The 21,979-nt window shown below is 58.4% G+C and overlaps 1 protein-coding gene across 1 annotated transcript; it reads left to right on the top strand.

Moving 5' to 3' along the window:
- The first annotated feature begins 2,992 nt into the window (after positions 1 to 2,992).
- Positions 2,993 to 21,965, top strand: RRM1 (ribonucleotide reductase catalytic subunit M1). Its single transcript, XM_064405063.1, has 19 exons — positions 2,993 to 3,128; positions 4,498 to 4,586; positions 6,047 to 6,224; positions 6,747 to 6,847; positions 7,447 to 7,506; positions 8,202 to 8,241; positions 9,341 to 9,503; positions 10,363 to 10,504; positions 11,094 to 11,177; positions 11,485 to 11,646; positions 12,153 to 12,232; positions 12,655 to 12,856; positions 14,546 to 14,695; positions 15,562 to 15,783; positions 16,599 to 16,675; positions 17,540 to 17,675; positions 18,901 to 18,996; positions 19,945 to 20,133; positions 21,602 to 21,965. Exons 1-19 carry the CDS (start codon positions 3,110 to 3,112, stop codon positions 21,788 to 21,790), a joined length of 2,379 nt encoding a protein of 792 aa, XP_064261133.1. The 5' UTR covers positions 2,993 to 3,109; the 3' UTR covers positions 21,791 to 21,965.
- Positions 21,966 to 21,979: the final 14 nt, after the last annotated feature.

Genomic DNA, 21,979 nt, shown 5'->3' on the forward strand with positions numbered 1-21,979 from the left:
CTCCTCGCGGGCATCCAGGGCACCTCCAGCGGGTTCAGGATACCAGGCAGGATCAGGATACCCGGGCAGGGCTCAGCACACCCAGGCCGGGCTCAGCACACCCAGGCGGGGCTCAGCACACCCAGGAGGGGCTCAGCACACCCGGGCAGGGCTCAGCACACCCAGGCCGGGCTCAGCACACCCGGGCTGGGCTCAGCACACCCAGGAGGGGCTCAGCACACCCGGGCTGGGCTCAGCACACCCGGGCAGGGCTCAGCACACCCAGGCCGGGCTCAGCACACCCGGGCTGGGCTCAGCACACCCGGGCCGGGCTCAGCACACCCAGGAGGGGCTCAGCACACCCGGGCTGGGCTCAGCACACCCAGACTGGGCTCAGCACACCCGGGCTGGGCTCAGCACACCCAGGCCGGGCTCAGCACACCCGGGAGGGGCTCAGCACACCCAGGCTGGGCTCAGCACACCCAGGCGGGGCTCAGCACACCCAGGCCGGGCTCAGCACACCCAGGAGGGGCTCAGCACACCCAGGGAGGGCTCAGCACACCCAGGGAGGGCTCAGCACACCCAGGAGGGGCTCAGCACACCCGGGAGGGGCTCAGCACACCCAGGCGGGGCTCAGCACACCCAGGCGGGGCTCAGCACACCCAGGCGGGGCTCAGCACACCCGGGCTGGGCTCAGCACACCCGGGAGGGGCTCAGCACACCCGGGCTGGGCTCAGCACACCCGGGAGGGGCTCAGCACACCCAGACTGGGCTCAGCACACCCAGGCCGGGCTCAGCACACCCAGGCCGGGCTCAGCACACCCAGGCCGGGCTCAGCACACCCAGACTGGGCTCAGCACACCCAGGAAGGGCTCAGCACACCCAGGAGAGGCAAACATCTGTGAGTGCAGCTCAGGGTCCAGCCAGCCCAATATGCCATTTGGGAGTATCTTCCTTCTGTAGGCTTGGGGTTGTTTCTAATCCCATTTTCTCCATTTTTAGGCCATTTTTTTCACCGATTGTCACCATTTTTTTTTTCACAATTTTTCCCCAAATTTTCTTCATTTTTTCCCCTTTTATTCCAAATTTTCCCATTTTTTCCTCATTTTTCTCCCCGGAAATTCAACATCTTCAGAGTGAGGGTGGAGGAGCTGGGTTTGAGATTGATTTTGGGTAATTTCAGGCCATTTTAACCCAATTTTCTCCATTTTTAGGTGTTTTTTCACCTATTTTCCCCACATTTTCACCATTTTTCTCCCCAGAAATTCACCATTTGGTGAATTTTAACACAGTTTTCTCCATTTTAGGTAATTTTTTTCACCTATTTTCACCATTTTCCCCCACATTTTCACCATTTTTTCCCAATTTCCCCATTTTTCTCCCCAGAATTTCACCATTTGGTGAATTTTAACCCAGTTTTCTCCATTTTAGGTAATTTTTTCACCTATTTTCACCATTTTCCCCATATTTTCTCCATTTTCCCCCCAATTTTTCTCCCCCGAAATTCACCATTTGGGATTTTTTCCTTCTGCAGGCCCTTTTCCAGTAACGCAGGCAGCAGCCCAGCTTTACTCCCGTTTCCAGGTCAGTTCCAGGCATTCCCTGTGCCCCATCTTTGAGGGGGGGGACACTCTGAGCAGGACCAGGCTCACCTGGTGCACTGGGGGCTGAGGAGCCCCCGGTGGGTGGGAATTTGGCTTGGAATCTGAACGGCACCACGCCCTCACCTCATCCAGGAGCAATAAAAACTGGGATTTCCAGCGCCTTGGGGGCCCGGGATGTCTCTGTGAGCCCCTCGGACCAGCCTCAGCCCAAGGGCCCATGGCTGCCTGCCCTGCCATGGAGCAAAGCCCAGCGTGTGGGGAGGGGGCACCTCAGAGGCTGCGCCCCACGGACAGCAGGTGCTCCCTGCCAGCCTGGGCTCCACGTGCCACAGCTCCTGATTCCCAGGGCACGCGGAGCAGGATGGAGAGGAACTGAGGGAGTTTGGGGCTGGGTTCTGCACAGGAACCTCAGCAGGGCTTCGGTGCTGCCCTGAGCCCTCACGGGACCGGGAGATCCACGGAATGGGTTGGGATGGAGGGACCCCAAATCCCACCCTGCCATGGCAGGGACACCTTCCCCTGTGCCAGGCTGCTCCAGCCCCAGTGCCCAGCCTGGCCTTGGGCACTGCCAGGGATCCAGGGACAGCCCCAGCTGCTCTGGGCACCCTGTGCCAGCCCTGCCCACCCAGCCAGGAACAATTCCTCATTGCCAAGATCCCATCCATTGCTGCCCTCTGGCACTGGCAGCCATTCCCTGGGTGCTGTCCCTGCAGGCCTTGTCCCCAGTCCCTCTGCAGCTCTCCTGGAGCCCCTTCAGGCCCTGCCAGGGGCTCTGAGCTCTCCTGGAGCTTCTCCTCTCCAGGGGAGCCCCCCAGCTCTCCCAGCAGCTCCAGGTGCTCCTGCTGTTGGTGTCCCAGGCCTGGAGGCTCTGCAGGTGCAGCTCTGCTGCTTTTGGGAGAGAAGTTTCTGTAATTTCAGCTCCTTCCCCGCTGCTCCTGTGCCCTGGGCCCACAGACCCTCAGCTTGTTCCTGTGCAGTCGTTCCTTGGGCACCTCCAGGGACGGGCACCCCACCCCCTCCCTGGGCACCGAGACCCAAAGTTTAATCACACATTTCACACGCGGGCCTTGGTTCAGAATGATTAAATTTAACACAGTTACTGTTTTGGCGTTTCAGGCGAGGTGTTTTGTCCCCTGGCGGGCTCTGTCTTTGGCGCCCTCAGCCCCGTCCCGTCCCTGCGGCTCCTCCCCCGCCGGGGAGGGGGGAGCGCAGTTGCCGCCATCTTTGAAGCGGGCAGGATCCGCCGTGTTCCCCGGCAGCGGGGGCGATCCCCGGGGGGGAAAGCGGGGACAATACCGGGATGAGGGTCGGGATTGGTGTCCGCCCGCGGCCACAGGCAGCGCCGGGAGCCGGGCGGGGCGGCAAGGGGCGAGGCAGTGAGCCGTGCCCTCAGGCAAGATGGCGGCGGGCGCCTCAGCGGGGCGGGGCGCGCGCGGCGGGCGCGGGAAGCGGCGGGCGCGGAGGCTCCGAGAGGGACCGAGGGGCGCCGAGGGACACCGAAGGACTGAGGGGCACCCGCCGCCACCATGCACGTCGTGAAGCGGGGTGAGCGCTCCCCCCGGCCCGGGGGTGCCGGCGGGCCGGGGAGGGAGCGCCCCGCTGCCCTGGGTGTCGGGGATGGGGGGCTCTGGCCCCTCGGCTTGAGGGGTCCCTCGTGGCACCTGAGGGGGAATCCCTGCCCCGTTCTGGGGTTCCTGTGCTTTGGGGGGCCCCGGGTGAGCAGATGGGAATGGCCCCGTTTTGGGAGGGTCCCTCACGGCACGGGGGGATGGGTCCCCCTCAGCTTTGGGGGTATCTTATGGCACTTGTTGTGAGGCGGTGAGACCCCCCCCTTGGCTTTGGGGGTCCCCGTGGCGCCGCAGGGAGCAGAGGGGTGCCCCCTGTGCTCCATGGGAGGATGGGATCCCCCCAGCCCCGATGGCAGCCGCTGGGAGCAGAGGGGCTCCCCTCAGCCTTGGGGGAGCCCGGGGTGAGAGAGCTCCCCCCAGACCCCCGGAGTGAGCGGTGAGACCTCTGCTTTGCTTTGGGTCCCCTGGCAGGAGCTTTGGCTTGGTCTGCCCCTCTTGTGGTCCCGGGGTGCTGGGCCAGGGGAGGGGTCCCCAGGCCGGCGTGGGGGTGACCCTCAGCCGGGTCCCCACCCTGGGCATTGGGTTGGTGCAGCTTTAGGTGGGGATCCTTGGGGTGGAGGGGGAGCCTCCCCTTCCCTTGTGCCCACCCAGCAGGCTGTCCCTGGTGATTCCCACCCTGAATTCCCCCACGGGAGGGGCTGGCTGGGGTCTTGGGTGCTGGACTGGTTCTCACTGGGGCTGCACTGGTGGGCATGGGCAGGAGTGTTCTGAGCTGGACTGGTTCTTACTGGGGCTGCACTGGGTGACCGGGAGGGGCATTCTGTACTAAACTAGTTCTTACTGGGGCTGTGCTGGTGTGACTGAGCAGGAGTGCTCTGTTCTGTTCTCTCCTGGGCTGTTCCATTCCATTCTGTCTCTTATTGTTCTGTTCTATCTCTCCCTGGGCTGTCCCGCTCTGTCTCTCCCTGTCCCGCTCTGTCTCTCCCTGTCCCACTCTGTCCCTCCCTGTCCCACTCTGTCTCTCCCTGTCCCACTGTCCCTCCCTGTCCCACTGTCTCTCCCTGTCCCTCTGTCTCTCCCTGTCCCGCTGTCTCTCCCTGTCCCACTGTCCCTCCCTGTCCCACTGTCCCTCCCTGTCCCACTGTCCCTCCCTGTCCCACTGTCTCTCCCTGTCCCTCTGTCTCTCCCTGTCCCGCTGTCTCTCCCTGTCCCCCTCTCCCTCCCTGTCCCCCTCTCCCTCCCTGTCCCCCTCTCCCTCCCTGTCCCCCTCTCCCTCCCTGTCCCACTGTCCCTCCCTGTCCCACTGTCCCTCCCTGTCCCACTGTCCCTCCCTGTCCGTGTGGCAGACGGGCGCCAGGAGCGGGTCATGTTTGACAAGATCACCTCGCGCATCCAGAAGCTCTGCTACGGCCTCAACGCCGACTTCGTGGATCCCGTGAGTGCCCTGCCTGCCCCTGCCTGCCCCCTCCTCTCCTGGGCAGCAGCGGGGTGGGGACCCGGGCAGGAATTCCCGGGCTGTCCCGGGTTGGCTTTGGGGATCCCGGGGGTCCCCTCCCGCTCAGGGTGCTCTGTGACTCCCTGAACTCTTGGAAACACACCCAAAATGGGTTTGTTGCAATTGTTTGTGCTCGGAGGGGTTTTGCTTCCCAGGTGCAGAGACTGTGGAGGGGAAAATCCCCTCTCCCTCCCTTTCTTCTCAAACCTTGGGGAAGCCATTGGGCCCCTGGTGGTTTAAAAAACGAGCTGTGTTGCTCCAGTTCCCATATTTTGGATTTGGTAGGTTGCTCCCAGTGCCAGTCTGCAAAGCTGGAGCAATGCCCCGTGGAAGTCAAACAGCAGGACAGAATTCCCTGCCATTGCCACATCCCTGCTTGGTGTTCTGAGCTGATTTGGGGTGGGCATTGATCCCACTCATGGAGGCTTCTCCTTCCAAAGCCTGTGCCCGGGGTGACTCCCCGCTGGATGCACTGGTGGCTGTGAGATTTTTATGCAGGTTTCAGACCCAGTCTGGCCATTTGGAGTCGCCAGCTAAGGCTCTTCCCATCTCCCGGGTTGTCATGATCCATTCTCCTGTCTGAAATTCCACCCATCAAACAGTTGCCATTGGTCCTGTACCCAAAAGTCTTGGGGATGGATGGCAGGAGGAGGACACTGGTGACCTGGTGACCACAGCATGAAGTGCCTGACTTGCCCCCAGTGGCTGGGAGTTGATGCTGAGGACAGAAGTGAAATTCCAAGTCCTCCTGCCTCCTTGTGCCCCTGAATCCTTATTTATTCTGCAGTCGTGTGTGCCCTCTTCCCCTGGAGCTCAGTTTGTCCTTTGGGACTTGGATCTGCTTGTTCCAGAAGCTTCCTGGGCCAGCAGCAGCCCTCCCAAATCCTGTGTTAATCATCCCTGCAAGGCTGTAAATCCCATGAGTTGTGCAAGAGCAGCAACAGTTCACAAAGGTTCAGTAGAGACCAGTCAATCCTACTGCCTGGAAGCCACCCCTACACAGAATCCCAGCAGGGGTTGGGTTGGAATGAGCTTTCAAGGCCACCCAGTGCCAGCCTGCCACGGCAGGGACACCTTCCAGTGTCAACCCCAGTGTCCAGCCTGGCCTTGGGCACTGCCAGGGATCCAGGGGCAGCCCCAGCTGCTCTGGGAATTCCATCCCAGCCCCTGCCCACCCTGCCAGGGAACAATTCCTCATTGCCAAGCTCCCATCCAGCCCTGCCCTGTGGCACTGGCAGCCATTCCCTGTGCCAGTCCCTCCAGCCTTGTCCCCAGTGTGTGTCCAGGAGCATTCCCAGCTGTCCCAGCCTGCTGCCCCAGTTTGCTCTCCTCCTCCCCCTGCCCAGCCAGCGGTGCTCTGAGCACTGGGGCTCCTGAGCTGGGGCATTTCCCTCCTGCAGGCACAGATCACCATGAAGGTGATCCAGGGGCTCTACAGCGGGGTCACCACGGTGGAGCTGGACACCCTGGCCGCAGAGACCGCGGCCACGCTGACCACCAAGCACCCCGACTACGCCATCCTGGCCGCCCGCATCGCCGTCTCCAACCTGCACAAGGAGACCAAGAAGGTCTTCAGCGGTGGGTGAACGCCTCCAGCTGCTGGGGGAGAGGTTTGGGCCACTGAAACGGGGAAATCTCCCAGCTGGGAGCTCCTGGGGGCCCAGGCTGGCTGCAAGTGCCATGGAGGTGAAACCCACGGGTTTCCCAAGGCAAATGGAATTGCCTGGCTTGTGAAAAGCAGTTGTAGAAATGGCGGGGTGAAAAATATGATGGATTGAGATCAGGTTGTACCCACTTTCCTCCCCATGTGTTCCTTTTTGCAGTGGGGTTTTGACAGAATTTGTGCAAGTGGGTTGTTGAGGTTGGCAGTGCTGAGCAGCAGAAAAAGCAGCTGTGTGTTCCTTTTTGCAGTGGGGTTTTGACAGAGTTTGTAGATGTGGATTGTTGAGGTTGGCAGTGCTGAGCAGCTGTGTGTTTGAGGGGCTGGAGGGGATATTTTATTTCCAAGGGCTTTCCTGCCTTGCCCGTCCCTGAATCCCAGTGCTATGTGCTGCAGGGATGGGCCTGGACATGTCCTGCTCACATCCCTTTCCCTCACAGATGTGATGGAGGATCTCTACACCTACATCAACCCTCACAACGGGAAGCACTCCCCAATGATCTCCAAAGAGACTCTAGACATAGTTCTGGCCAACAAGGATGTAAGTACTGGGGTTCTTTTCACTTCTGAACTATTGCACTGAATTTTGCACGCTTAAATAATTTGCTTTTCTTATTTTTTAAGCAAGCCATGTTTGTTTAGGGTAAAATGCCAACACAGAAACCAGTGCAGGGCATTTGTGGAGAGTGTAAGAGGAGATGTAGGAGTTTTCTTCCTCTGTGGATGTTTTTGCAGTAAAATTTGGTTTCTTGGATGCTCCCACTGCCATGATCAGCACAAGTAATTAATTTGAGAAGAAGTACCTTGTGCTGGGGCCAGGTGAGGCAGCACAGGAGGGAGAGAAGTGTTTTGGGTTCAGTTTCCAGGTCATTCCAGGTCTGTGTTCGGACCAGGAAATTCCTTCTATCCTTTGGTTCTGTGTTTTGTTTCTTGTTGTCCAATCAGATTTCAGTAAATTCAGCCAAAAACAGAGTGAAAAAAAGGTTGTTGAAGATGGACTTTTGTTGTTTGGAGGGAGGTGCTGTTCCTGCTTCATTCCTGTGCTCTGGTGCCCCTCACACACCAGAGCTTTGGGGCCAGGGATGCCAGCAGGTATAAATAACATTGTTACACCCTGTAAATTTTGTTATTTCCTGCCAGCGCCTCAACTCTGCCATCATCTACGACAGAGACTTCTCCTACAACTACTTTGGCTTTAAGGTAAAGAGCACATTGCTCCTGGGCCTGTTGGGAAGGATGGGAATGCTTGTGGAATCATCTGGGCTGGGGCAGAGAGGGGCACAGGGGGGTGGGACATCCGTGGGGCTGTGGAGCTGAAGGGCACCTGCACTAAGCAGCTGCCAGTGGGATGAGTCTTGGAGCTCTCTTGCTGCTGGAATATTTTAACTGTTGGGCTGGGTTTCACATTGGGTGTTGTTGGATGCCATTCCTGAAGGAAATACTCTAATCCTCAGCCAAAGAAGGGATTTTTGGTGTTGCCATTGTTCAGTGCAGCAGTTCTCTCAGGGTGTCATCCCACACATTTATCCTCCCCACAGCACCCTGGGGCTGCTCTGCTGCCCCACACCAGCTCAGCTGTGCTGCTGGGGTTTGGGGCTGGCTCAGGTTTAGGGCTCAGGGGACTCCAGAGGGCTCCCGTGGGTTCAGGACAGTGTGGAACCTCCTGCTGTGCTCCACACTCTAATCCAAAGCAGTGCTGCAATCTTCCCTTGGCCCTGTGCATTTTCAGTCATTAATCACCTAACTAAGCTAATAAAGAGAGGAGCAGCAGAGTGCAGGGGTGGTAGAGCCTGGGATGAAGGGTGTGGAGATGGCTGGAATGAGTTTGGAGTTAACAGGGTTTTTTAAAAAATACAAATCTGCCTGTCTGCTAAAATCCATCCTCTCTTTTAAAGACTTTGGAGCGCTCCTACTTGCTGAAAATCAACTCCAAAGGTAAGAGCTGTTCCTAGTGCTGAGCACTTCTTAAAAATTTGAGTTAATTTGAATTAAAGCTAAGTTTAGGTACTGTGCTGCCAGTGTTGCAGGCCCTTGCCTTGGATATCCTGGGACACCAGAAGGGTCAGAGATTAATTATAATACCATAAAGCTGAAACACAATTGGATTCTGGAGTGCATATTTGATTGAATTTAACTGTCAGTACAGGTGGGGGCTTTTTCCCTGCTCCATGAGAGCAGCTGAGCATTGGAGCAGATTGTTCCTTGAGTTTTTCACAGCCTGATGGGGATAAAATCCTGAATAAGCAGGCCTGGTGCTCTCTGGGCAGGAGTTGGGCTGGAGAACTCCTACCCCAGTGTCCCACTGCAGCGTTTGGAGCTTGCTGCCGAGACCCTGTGATTGTCACATGGAGTCTTCTTCCTCTCTGCCTTTCTGGGTTTGCTTGGTGGGTGAGGGGCTGGGCATGCCCCAGCCATGTGCCTTGGCATCCCAAAATCCCTGTGCCCTGGGTACATTCCAGTGTGGGCAGCAGGAAGAGGGGGATTGTGTCCCTGTGTCCCCTCAGGTGAGAGCCCACCTGAGAGCTGCCCCAGCCCTGCCCCAGCCCAGGAGGAGCTGGAGCTGCTGCAGAGAGCCCAGAGGAGGCTCCAGGATGAGCAGAGGGATGGAGCAGCTCTGCTGGCAGCAAAGGCTGGCACAGCTGGCATTGTTCACCTGCACAGGAGAAGCTTTGGGCTGAGCTCAGGGTGGCCTTGCAGGGCCTGCAGGAGCCCCAGGAAAGCTGGAGAGAGACAATTTCCAGGGGATGCAGGGACAGCACCCAGGGAATAGCTGCCAGTGCCAGAGGGCAGGGCTGGATGGGATCTTGGCAGTGAGGAATTGTTCCCTGGCAGGGTGGGCAGGGCTGGCACAGGGTGCCCAGAGCAGCTGGGGCTGCCCCTGGATCCCTGGCAGTGCCCAAGGCCAGGCTGGGCACTGGGGCTGGAGCAGCCTGGCACAGGGGAAGGTGTCCCTGCCATGGCAGGGCTGGCTCTGGGTGGGATTTCGGTCTCTCCCAGCCCAGCCCATGGAGCTCGTGGCTGTGTGTCCCTGCAGTTGCTGAGCGTCCCCAGCACATGCTGATGAGGGTGGCCGTGGGCATCCACAAGGCCGACATCGACGCCGCCATCGAGACCTACAACCTGCTCTCGGAGCGCTGGTTCACGCACGCCTCGCCCACGCTCTTCAACGCGGGCACCAACCGCCCCCAGCTCTCCAGGTGCTCTCCTCTCTCTGCCCAGGGCTCCCTGCCTCAGGGGCGGCCTTGGGGATCTCATCTGCTCCAGGGAGACACGTGCACAGCCTCTGAAACGAGCAGCTGAGTTCCCGCGCGTGTTTTGTGATGTTTTGAGCAGCTGCTGTCAAGTTTTAGTTATCTTGGGGGAAAACGCCCAGGTTTCTGTCAACTCTGGAGATACTGGAAACCTTTGAGTGGCTGTATGAATATAGGAAAGTTCCAGATGTGCACAGTCTGCTGCAGGTTACCAAATGAATCCTGGTGGTTGTTTCCTAAAGGCAGCAAGAATAACTGATAGGTTTGTGATATCATATATATCAGGCAAGCATAACTGATAGGTTTTTGATATAATATTTATCAGGTAAGCATAACTGATAGGTTTTTGATATCATATGTATCAGGCAAGCATAACTGATAGGTTTTTGATACTGTATATATCAGCGAAAGGATTATATTTTTATAAAAGGTTTGTATCAATGTAGTGGGAAAAGGTTCTTCCCCCAGAGTGTGGTGGGCACTGCCCAGGGAATGGGCATGGCCCTGAGGCTGCCAGGGATGCCCAGGATGGGGTTGTGCAGGACCATAAATTGGATTCTGATCCTTGTGGGTCCCTTCCAGCTCAGGGTGTTCCACAATTCTATGATCAAAAATGTTTGGTAGCAGAGGTAACATCAGTACAAGTACTGCTCATGGTGTTTTTGTGTTTGTCCTTTATTGCACACCTGTGGGGTTGCTTTGTGGAGCATGATAAAGCTCCCATGTTTGCCCTGGGTTTTGCAGCCTGATGAAACACTTATGACTTTTCCTTCCCATCTTTGCTGAAAGCATTTTTCTCCTCCAGCTGCTTCCTGCTGTGCATGAAGGACGACAGCATTGAGGGCATCTACGACACCCTGAAGCAGTGTGCCCTCATCTCCAAGTCTGCTGGGGGCATTGGCCTTGCCGTGAGCTGCATCCGTGCCACGGGCAGCTACATTGCTGGGGTGAGTGCCTGTCCCTCTCTGAGTCACCCCAGCCCAGGACAGCACAGGACACTGCTGCTGCTCCCAGGACATGCCAGACCAGTGCTGCCTCTCTCTCAGTTCACACAGCACTGGGCCTCCCTCAGTCATCCCTTGGCCCAAGGCAGGGAGGTTGGTTTGCCTCGGTGTTTTGGCTTCCCTCATAGAACCCTTCCAAAAAGAGGATCTGATTCCAGAGTTTGGTCAGACAATTCCAGTGTTTGTCTGTTAGCAGCCTAGGAATATGCCCAGAGACTTGTGCACTAGCCCGTTGCCTTTCTGTGTCTCTAATTGCCCCAGACCTTCTGTGGATGTGTGTTTGGGATTTCTTGTCACAGTCTGTGTAAACCCTGCAAGCCTTTAGAGGAAAGAAGTTAGGAGGGATATTTTATTAACTCTGGAACATGTGGCTGATACATACATTTTGTCATAAAAAGTGTGAGGAAGAGACTAGAAATAATTGGTGGTGATCAGTGGAAGAGCTCTGCAGCCTGGGGAAGGACCCACAGGACGTGCAGGCCAGCCCCTGCAGGGAGTTGCCTTTGCTGATGGTTTTCCTGTGCCTCTGCAGACAAACGGGAATTCCAACGGGCTCGTTCCCATGCTGAGGGTCTACAACAACACCGCCCGCTACGTGGATCAGGGGGGAAACAAGGTACCTTAAAGAGCTCCAGAAGGGAGCCTGGGCAATGGAGAGCTTCCACGCTGGCAGGGGCTGTCCCATGAACATCAGGAGGGGTTCTGGGTGGCACATAATCACAAAAGGGCATTTCCCCCTTGTGTTGGTAGGAGTGGTTGTGGGTGGCACATAATCACAAAAGGGCATTTCCCCCTTGTGTTGGTACCTGGTGCTGCCCCCCAGTTCCCAGCTGGTTTGGGGTGTTATGGGCACTCAGGAGCAGGGCAGGAGGTTTCTTTCCAAGGCCAGTTTGTTCTGATCCAGATTGTGTTCCGTGTCCCAGAGACCTGGGGCTTTTGCCATCTACCTGGAGCCGTGGCACTTGGACATCTTTGAGTTCCTGGACTTGAAGAAGAACACGGGGAAAGAAGAGCAGCGAGCCAGGGACCTGTTCTTTGCCCTCTGGATCCCTGATCTCTTCATGAAGAGAGTGGAAACCAACCAGGTGAGAACTTGGCTGGTGCAGAAAAGGTCTGGTGGTGGAGGAGCAGGTGAGCAGCCCTGAAGGAGCTCAGCAAGGGCTGCAGAGCTGCTTTGCTCCTTGTTCCTTCCAGGACCTTCCTGGAGGAGCTGCTGCACCTTGTTTGAGAACTTGGCTGTGCAGGTGGAGCTCCAGCTCCATGTTTTGCTTCAGGGCTTAATCTTACAGCCCATAATTTGTTCTTGGACTCTTGGGCTGTTTTGACTCTGGGGTTTCCTTAAGGCATCAACATTTTCTCAGTAAATTGTTCTTATGCCTGCTTGTATTTCACAGAATCCCAGACTGGCTTGGGAGGGACCTTAAAAGTCATCCAGTGCCACCCTCTGCTGTGGGCAGAGACATCTTCCACTGTCCCAGATTGCTCCAAACCCCATCCAGGCTGGCCTGGGACACTTCCAGGGATGGGGTAGCCACAGCTTTAATTAACAGAGTGCCTAAAGATTTCCTCTGAATATTTTTCCCCTGTACAGGACTGGTCCTTAATGTGCCCAAATGAGTGTCCTGGCCTGGATGATGTCTGGGGAGAGGAATTTGAGAAGCTCTATGAGAGGTAAGAAGAGTGAGCAGGCCTGTGAGGGGTGCCATGCTCTCCCAGAGCTGCCCGTGTCCTGTAGGATCTGGCACAGCTTTGTGGGAAGGGCTCAGAGGTGGCCACTGGGCTCATTGTCAGATTGATAAAAACGTCAGGATGGGGCTGGGTCCTTCACACTGTGGCCTGTCAGGGTGGAGCTGTGGTGAATGACCATTTGGAGGGACAGTGTCCCTGTTAGGGGGCCACCCTGGAGCAATCCCCATCCATGGCTTTGTGGCACTGCTCTGTGGCTGCTTGGTGAAGCACTGATTCCCTCAAACGAGGCAGCGCTGCCCTGCTGTGAGGGCTCAGCAGGGAGGAGGCTGCCCCAGCCCCGAGGAGCTCAGAGGCCTTTCCCTGCTGTCTGGGGCTGGGGGCTGACGGGCTCCCTGTGTGTGCAGCTACGAGCGGCAGGGCCGCGTGCGCAGGGTGGTGAAGGCCCAGCAGCTCTGGTACGCCATCATCGAGTCCCAGACCGAGACTGGCACCCCCTACATGCTCTACAAGGACTCCTGCAACAGGAAGAGCAACCAGCAGAACCTGGGCACCATCAAGTGCAGCAACCTGTGCACCGAGATCGTGGAGTACACCAGCAAGGACGAGGTGGGTGCAGAACGGGAGTGCTGGGGAGGCTGGCAGTGCTCCTGTGGCAGCTCTGTGCCTGGCAGTGCTCCTGTGGCAGCTCTGTGCCTGGCAGTGCTCCTGTGGCAGCTCTGAGCCTGCCTGGCAGTGCTCCTGTGGCAGCTCTGTGCCTGGCAGTGCTCCTGTGGCAGCTGTGAGCCTGCCTGGCAGTGCTCCTGTGGCAGCTCTGAGCCTGCCTGGCAGTGCTCCTGTGGCAGCTGTGAGCCTGCCTGGCAGTGCTCCTGTGGCAGCTCTGTGCCTGCCTGGCAGTGCTCCTGTGGCAGCTGTGAGCCTGGCAGTGCTCCTGTGGCAGCTGTGAGCCTGGCAGTGCTCCTGTGGCAGCTGTGAGCCTGGCAGTGCTTCTGTGGCAGCTGTGAGCCTGGCAGTGCTCCTGTGGCAGCTGTGAGCCTGGCAGTGCTTCTGTGGCAGCTGTGAGCCTGGCAGGGCTCCTGTGGCAGCTCTGTACCTGCCTGGCAGTGCTCCTGTGGCAGCTCTGAGCCTGCCTGGCAGTGCTCCTGTGGCAGCTCTGAGCCTGGCAGTGCTCCTGTGGCAGCTCTGAGCCTGCCTGGCAGTGCTCCTGTGGCAGCTCTGAGCCTGCCTGGCAGTGCTCCTGTGGCAGCTCTGAGCCTGGCAGTGCTCCTGTGGCAGCTCTGAGCCTGCCTGGCAGTGCTCCTGTGGCAGCTCTGTGCCTGCCTGGCAGTGCTCCTGTGGCAGCTCTGTGCCTGGCAGTGCTCCTGTGGCAGCTCTGTGCCTGCCTGGCAGTGCTCCTGTGGCAGCTCTGAGCCTGGCAGTGCTCCTGTGGCAGCTCTGTGCCTGGCAGTGCTCCTGTGGCAGCTCTGTGCCTGGCAGTGCTCCTGTGGCAGCTCTGTGCCTGGCAGTGCTCCTGTGGCAGCTCTGAGCCTGGCAGTGCTCCTGTGGCAGCTCTGTGCCTGGCAGTGCTCCTGTGGCAGCTCTGTGCCTGCCTGGCAGTGCTCCTGTGGCAGCTCTGAGCCTGGCAGTGCTCCTGTGGCAGCTCTGAGCCTGGCAGTGCTCCTGTGGCAGCTCTGAGCCTGGCAGTGCTCCTGTGGCAGCTCTGAGCCTGGCAGTGCTCCTGTGGCAGCTCTGTGCCTGGCAGTGCTCCTGTGGCAGCTCTGAGCCTGCCTGGCAGTGCTCCTGTGGCAGCTCTGAGCCTGGCAGTGCTCCTGTGGCAGCTCTGAGCCTGGCAGTGCTCCTGTGGCAGCCCTCTGGGGTATGTCTGAGTGTTGCTTGGGGAAGGGAGCAGGCAGCTGGGGAACTCCTGACCTGAGTGCTCACAGCCCTTCCACTCACCGTGGGTTCCCTTCCCGCTCACTCCTGCGGAGCATTTGGGGTGACACAAGACACCCTTCAAAGGGAAAGTGGCAAGGAACAAATCAGGCTGTAAAATTGCTTCCAAGCCAGACCCTTCTGGGGTTCTGTGTGAGGATGGTTTGCAGGCAGTAGGACTGACCAGGGCAGGATCTTTCTGGTCATACCAATTTCTGCTGAGCTGTCCTGAATTGTCGTGACCTCTTGCCCAACTTCTGACGTGGCAGAGGACCAAGGGTGCAGTTTCCCAGCCTGGCAGGTTCCCTGGCGGGCTGTTCCCGTGAGTTTGGGGCAGAGCTGTGTGTTCTGGGCCCGTTCCCAATGGTGCCCTGTCTGTGCCCACAGGTGGCTGTGTGTAACCTGGCCTCCATCGCCCTGAACATGTACGTGACCCCCGAGCACACCTACGACTTCAAGAAGCTGGCTGAGGTCACCAAGGTCATCGTCAGGAACCTCAACAAAATCATTGATATCAACTACTACCCTGTGCCAGAGGTGAGTAGGGCTGAGTCCTGCCCAGAGCAATCCCAGAGCAGTCTGGGACACAAGGAATCACAGGGGAGCTCCATGAATCACCTGTTCCCAGGTGGGACCTGCCAGTGCCTGCCTGAGCTTCAGCCCAGAGCAGCTCCGTGGTGAAGCAGTTGTAGAAAAGCTTCCCACTCTGCTTCTGCCACTGGAAATTTTTCATGTGTGAGGATTTCCATGAAGCACAGACCAGCACTAAGAACAGAGAGAAGGATCCTGGAAAGGTCCTGAGAAAATGTAACTCATTTTGGCTGGTTTTACAACTCCCTGACAGGAGAGGATAGCCAGGTGGGGGTCAGGCTCTGCTCACAGAGAACAAGAAAAATGACACAAGGAAATGGCCTTGACCTGTGCCAGGGGAGGTTTAAATTGAACATTAGGAAAAATTTCTTAATGGAAAGGGCTGTCCAGCTCTGGCACGGAATGCCCAGGGCAGTGGTGAAGTCCTCATCCCTGGAGGGGATTTAATGTCCATGTGGATGTGGCACCTGGGGACATAGTGACATAGTCAGTGGTGGCCTTGGCTCTGCTGGGGAGCAGTTGGACTTGGTAGGCTCTGAGGGATTTTCCAACCTCAGTGATTCTGTGATTCTGCTCTGTTAAATGTCTTCATTTATCAGAAAGCACTGAGTGTTCTCTTCAAAATCCTGCTTCTCCCCTTGCTGGGTTAAACAATCACAGCCGTGCTAAGTGACACACTCAGTGCGGGCTGAGCAGGCAGTGCCAGGGTGGCAGGGGTGCTGCTGCAGGGCCCGGGGCACGCTGCAGCAGCAGCTGTGGCTGGCTGAGGCCCTCCCAGCCGTGCTGGAGCTGACGTGTCCGTCTGTCCCCAGGCCGAGCGCTCCAACCGGCGGCACCGGCCCATCGGCATCGGCGTGCAGGGCCTGGCCGACGCCTTCATCCTCATGAGGTTCCCCTTCGAGAGCGCCGAGGCGCAGCGCCTCAACCAGCACATCTTCGAGACCATCTACTACGGGGCCCTGGAGGCCAGCTGCGAGCTGGCCCGGGAGCAGGGCCCCTATGACACCTACCAGGGCTCGCCCGTCAGCAAGGGGGTGAGTGCCAGCATGGGACAGGGAACAGCTCTGGGGAGCTCACCCTGTGCCTGGGCTGGGGCAGGGACCTGAGGGACATGGTTTGTGGGCAGCAGATCTGAGCCAGCAGTGCCCTGGAGCCAGCAGGGACACCCCTGTGCTGGGGACACCATCAGTGCCCAGAGGGAAGGGATTGTCCCGCTCTGCTCGGGCCTCACCTCAGTGCTGGGGACATTCTGGGTGTCTCAGTGTCAGAGAGATGCAAGAGAGAGCCCCAGGAGGGACACGGGGTGGGGAAGGGCCTGGAGGGGCCCCGAGGTGCCCTGGCCAGCCCAGCCTGGAGCAGCCTGAGGGCAGAGCTCCCCGGGGCTGCAGCTCCTCCCGAGGGCAGCGCAGGGACAGCTCCAGCTCTGCTCTGGGACAGGGACAGCACCAGGGAGCGCCTGGGGCTGGGCCAGGCCAGGCTGCAGGGCAGGGAAAGGCTCTTCCCCAGAGGTGCTGGCACTGCCCAGGCTGCCCCGGGAATGGGCACGGCCCCGAGGCTGCCAGAGCTCCAGGAGCCTTTGGCCAGCGCTGCCAGGGGTGCCCAGGCTGGGCTTGGGGGTCTGGGCAGGGCAGGGCTGGCACTGGGGGGTCCCTGGGGGTCCCTTCAGCTCAGGGTGTTCTGGGATTCTCTGATTTCACCAGATGAAGTGTTTGTTAGGTCATACCAGAGCTTCACTGAGATCTAATGGGAGGGAAGAATTAAGAGGAATAACAGGTCCATTTCCAAAGGGGTTTATAAAACATAGAGAAAAGAGTGCCCTCTCTAATTTGGACCAAACTCTGTTCCTCAGATCCTTCAGTATGACATGTGGAATGTCACCCCCTCTGACCTTTGGGACTGGAAGGCTTTGAAGGAGAAGATTGCCAAGTGAGTAACCCTGCATGGTTTGTAGTAGATGTCGGATGAAACCCAGGCTGGGTTGGGTGGGAAGGACCTCAAAGCCCACCCAGTGCCACCCCAGCCATGGCAGGGACACCTTCATTGTCCCAGGGTGCTCCCAGCCCCATCCAGCCTGGCTTTGTCATGGATTTGATATGTTCTGTCTACTGAGAGCTAAAGGCAGGGTCCAAGTGTGAAAACAGCCCCAGCCCAGCAGATCTTTCCTCTGAGCTGTTTTTTGGGTGGCTTTCTTCCCTTTTTGTCCTTCCAAGGCTGAGGAGCCCACCCTCACTGTCCTGCTTTAGCTGAGCTCTGATTCCATTTTGGATGCATCCAGCAGGAGGATTTGTGTTCCCATTAAACAAACGTAGTGAGGAGTGAGCCCTGAGCTGGCCCTGCTGCCAGGGAAAAGCTGAGCCTTGAACATCCTGAAGACAGGAATCACTGAGGTGTGGAGTGCCTGTCATGGACTAATTCTGGCTGTTTGGCTGTAATTTTTAAACGTGGTAAATCTGTCCCCTGTCCTGTGTGTGGAGAGGTTTCAGCCTCTTCAAGGGCTCTGGTTCAGTTCTGCCTCAGGGCTGTGGATCGTGCAGTGCCTGGCAGATTTCTTCCCTGCCCCCCACCCACGACTGAGCCATTTGGGAAAGCCTCTGATGAGGGGTGAGAGCAGCAAAGCCCCTAATTCCACTTGCACTTGAGCCCCAGTGCAGTTCAGTGGTGCTTCCCTTTCCCTGTGGCTGATGTGAGGCCTTGCAGGCTATCCCAGATTTCCCTGTCCCTGCTGCTCCTGGCTCTTTCCTGTCCCGTGTCCCTTGGCTGCAGCTCCCTGACCTTGCCTGTTGTCCCCAGGTACGGTGTCAGGAACAGCCTGCTCATTTCCCCCATGCCCACGGCCTCCACTGCCCAGATCCTGGGCAACAACGAGTCCATCGAGCCCTACACCAGCAACATCTACACACGCAGGGTCCTCTCGGGGGAGTTCCAGGTGAGCTTTGCTCTTTCCTGACTTTTTATCACCGAGCAAGACAAGGGGAGGCCTCACACCCGGGGGCTCAGGTCAGCCTGATGCTTGTGCCCAAGCACCAGGGCACCTGGAGCACTGGGTGCTGCAGGAGCCCAGCTCTGAGTGTCCCACAGCCACCAGGGAACAGGTGGAATTATAAACAAGTGCTGCTTTTGTCTGGGAAAAGCCTTTGTGGGGCTCAGGGTGGGCTGCAGGAGTGACTGCTGAGGGGGGTGGTGATGTCATGGGGGGACACGGGAAGAGTAGCTGAGACCAAGGTCCTGAGCACGAGCTGTGAAGCACTCAGGGCTCTGAAGGGGCCAGGGAAGAGCTCCAGAGGCTTAGGGGGTCTGTCAGTCAGGAAAGGGAGTGAACAAGTTGGGTTCTGGAGGCTGGAGTTAGCAAAGCCCCCTGTGGAGACAAGGGGAGGCTGTCCCTGTTTGGGAGGTGTGGGGTGTCTCAGTGCTCCCCATTCCTCCTGGGGTGTCTCAGTCTCTACCCTCTGGGCTGTCTCAGTGCTCCCCATTCCTCCTGGGCTGTCTCAGTCTCTACCCTCTGGGCTGTCTCAGTGCTCCCCATTCCTCCTGGGCTGTCTCAGTGCTCCCCATTCCTCCTGGGCTGTCTCAGTGCTCCCCATTCCTCCTGGGCTGTCTCAGTGCTCCCCATTCCTCCTGGGCTGTCTCAGTGCTCCCCATTTCTCCTGGCTGCAGGATCACCCCGACAGGAGTGGGGAGGTGGAACAGGAGGATCACTGCTCTGCCTCCCTTTGTAGGGCTGGGGGGACAGGGACCCCAGCCCCAGCAGGAAAAGGGGGCTGTGTTTTCTTCCCAGTACTCAGCCTGCCCCTGTTCTGTTCTTTCCCCTCCTCACATCAGTCTTGGTTTTTCAGACTCATCTTTAGGAACTCAGGTTGTGGCCAGTGGCCTTGTGACAGCAAGGGCCTTTTCCCTTTTCCTTTCCCCATCTTTTGGAGTTCCTCATGCAGAGCAGCTCCATACAGCCCCCTTGTAATTTGCCATGCCCAGCAGAATCCCAGAATGGTTTGAAGGGCCCTGAGAGATCATGTCATTCCAGGGACACCTTCCACTACCCCAGGCTGCTCCAAGCCTGTCCAGCCTGGCTGGAACACTCCAGGGGTGAGGCTCTGTCAGGAATGTGCAGGATCTTGTTCAACCATTTAAAAACCTTTGGCTTCTGCCCCTCCCAGGTTGTGAATCCCCACTTGCTGAAGGATCTCACGGAGAGGGGCCTGTGGAACGAGGAGATGAAGAACCAGATCATCGCCCACAACGGCTCCATCCAGGTACAGGGCAGCAGGGCAGGGGTTCTGCAGGCACGTCCTCTCCTTCTGCCCTCCCACTCAGCAGGAAGCTGATGAAGGGCTGCTTTCATAGCAGGGAGTATCCTGAGCTGGAGGGACCCCCAGGGGTCCCCCAGTGCCAGCCCTGCCCTGCCCAGAGCCCCCAAGCCCAGCCTGGGCACCCCTGGCAGTGCTGGCCAAAGGCTCCTGGAGCTCTGGCAGCCTCGGGGCCATGCCCATTCCCTGGGCAGCCTGGGCAGTGCCAGCAGCCTCTGGGGAAGAGCCTTTCCCTGCCCTGCAGCCTGCCCACATGTAACTGCTGAGGGGGAGCTGAGGGTGTTTGCAGGTGTGCTTGGTGCTCACAGACACAGGATGTGCAGAGGAGGCCACCAAGCTATCAGAGGGATGGAGCACCACTCCTGCAAGGAAGGGCTGAGAGAATTGGGATTGTTCAGCATGGAGAAAGCTCCAGGGTGGTTGATTGTGGCCTTCCAGGGCCTGAAGGAGCCAACAAGAAACATGGAGAGAGACAGTTTACAGGGGATGGAAGGGCAGAAGGACACAGGGCATGGCTTCCCACTGCCAGAGGATGGAATTTTGGGCAGGATTTGTTCCCTGGCGGGGTGGGCAGGGCTGGCACAGGGTGCCCAGAGCAGCTGGGGCTGCCCCTGGATCCCTGGCAGTGCCCAAGGCCAGGCTGGACACTGGGGCTGGAGCAGCCTGGCACAGTGGGAGGTGTCCCTGCCATGGCACTGGGTGGGATGAGGTGAACTTTAAGGTCCCTCCCAAGCCCAAACCAGTCTGGGATTCTGTTTGGACTCAGCTGAACAGGCCTCAGTTGCAGTCAGGATTGCTGGAGCCCTGGCAATCACTGAAGAATTCCATGTTATAAACAGGGATATCTGGGCAGTCAGTGCTTTCCACCCTGCAAAACTCCTCCTGTTCTTCCAGAACATCCCTGAGATTCCTGATGACCTGAAGCAGCTCTACAAGACCGTGTGGGAGATCTCCCAAAAAACCATCCTGAAGATGGCTGCAGACAGAGGGGCCTTCATTGACCAGAGCCAGTCCCTGAACATCCACATTGCTGAGCCCAACTACGGGAAGCTCACCAGCATGCACTTCTATGGCTGGAAACAGGTACAGCTGGGCACCAGGGGCACCAGCTGGCATTGCTGGGGCTCCTTCCCCACAAACAGGGCACCAGCTGGCATTGCTGGGGCTCCTTCCTCACAAACAGGGCACCAGCTGGCATTACTGGGGCTCCTTCCCCACAAACAGGGCACCAGCTGGCATTGCTGGGGCTCCTTCCTCACAAACAGGGCACCAGCTGGCATTACTGGGGCTCCTTCCCCACAAACAGGGCACCAGCTGGCATTGCTGGGGCTCCTTCCCCACAAACAGGGCACCAGCTGGCATTGCTGGGGCTCCTTCCTCACAAACAGGGCACCAGCTGGCATTGCTGGGGCTCCTTCCCCAGAACGGGGCACCAGCTGGCATTACTGGGGCTCCTTCCTCACAAACAGGGCACCAGCTGGCATTGCTGGGGCTCCTTCCCCACAAACAGGGCACCAGCTGGCATTGCTGGGGCTCCTTCCCCACAAACAGGGCACCAGCTGGCATTGCTGGGGCTCCTTCCTCACAAACAGGGCACCAGCTGGCATTGCTGGGGCTCCTTCCTCACAAACAGGGCACCAGCTGGCATTGCTGGGGCTCCTTCCCCAGAACGGGGCACCAGCTGGCATTACTGGGGCTCCTTCCTCACAAACAGGGCACCAGCTGGCATTGCTGGGGCTCCTTCCCCACAAACAGGGCACCAGCTGGCATTGCTGGGGCTCCTTCCCCACAAACAGGGCACCAGCTGGCATTGCTGGGGCTCCTTCCCCACAAACAGGGCACCAGCTGGCATTACTGGGGCTCCTTCCCAAAACAGGGCATCAACTGGGATTATTTGGGCTCCTTCCCTAAAATGGGGCATCATTCCCAAAACCAGGGGCGTTACCTGGTATTGAGGGCTTGTTCCCACCAAATGGGGCCTGGTAACTTTGGCACACAGGGACTGCTAAGTTCTGGGACAGCAGGTTGGTCTCACCAATTCTTGGAAGGCTGTTTCCTTTCAAGAACCCTGTTTGCCCCTGGAGTGTCCCCAGAGCTGGGGGTGCTGCTGTGCACTGTCCCAGAGCTGGGGGTGCTGCACTGGAGTGTCCCAGAGCTGGGGGTGCTGCTGTGCAGTGTCCCCAGAGCTGGGGGTGCTGCACTGCAGTGTCCCCAGAGCTGGGGGTGCTGCTCTGCACTGTCCCAGAGCTGGGGGTGCTGCTGTGGCGTGTCCCCAGAGCTGGGGGTGCTGCTGTGGCGTGTCCCAGAGCTGGGGGTGCTGCTCTGCACTGTCCCAGAGCTGGGGGTGCTGCTGTGGCGTGTCCCAGAGCTGGGGGTGCTGCTGTGGCGTGTCCCAGAGCTGGGGGTGCTGCTCTGCACTGTCCCAGAGCTGGGGGTGCTGCTGTGCACTGTCCCAGAGCTGGGGGTGCTGCTGTGCACTGTCCCAGAGCTGGGGGTGCTGCTGTGGCATGTCCCAGCCCTGGGGGTGGCTGCTGAGGCTCCGTGTCCCCAGGGCCTGAAGACTGGCATGTACTACCTGCGCACGAAGCCGGCTGCCAACCCCATCCAGTTCACCCTGAACAAGGAGAAGCTGCGGGAGCGGGAGAAGGCGTCCAGGGAGGAGGAGGAGAAGGAGAGGAACAAGGCAGCCATGGTGTGCTCCCTGGAGAACAGGGAGGAGTGCCTGATGTGTGGCTCCTAAGGGATCACCCACGGCTCTGGCAGAGCTGCTGGGACAGGAGCATCTGCAACAGCGTGAGGATGCTGGGGCTGGGGCTGGGGCTGGGAGGGGGGTGAGCTTCCCCATCCACAGGGATGGGGTGAGCATAGCTGTAGTAGCTGGGCTTCCCAGGGGTTTCAGTGCTCTGGCGTGGCCTGGCATGGAGCCCTG

Source organism: Passer domesticus, chromosome 2, assembly GCF_036417665.1.
Source record: "Passer domesticus isolate bPasDom1 chromosome 2, bPasDom1.hap1, whole genome shotgun sequence".
Classification (NCBI taxonomy): Eukaryota; Metazoa; Chordata; class Aves; order Passeriformes; family Passeridae; genus Passer; species Passer domesticus.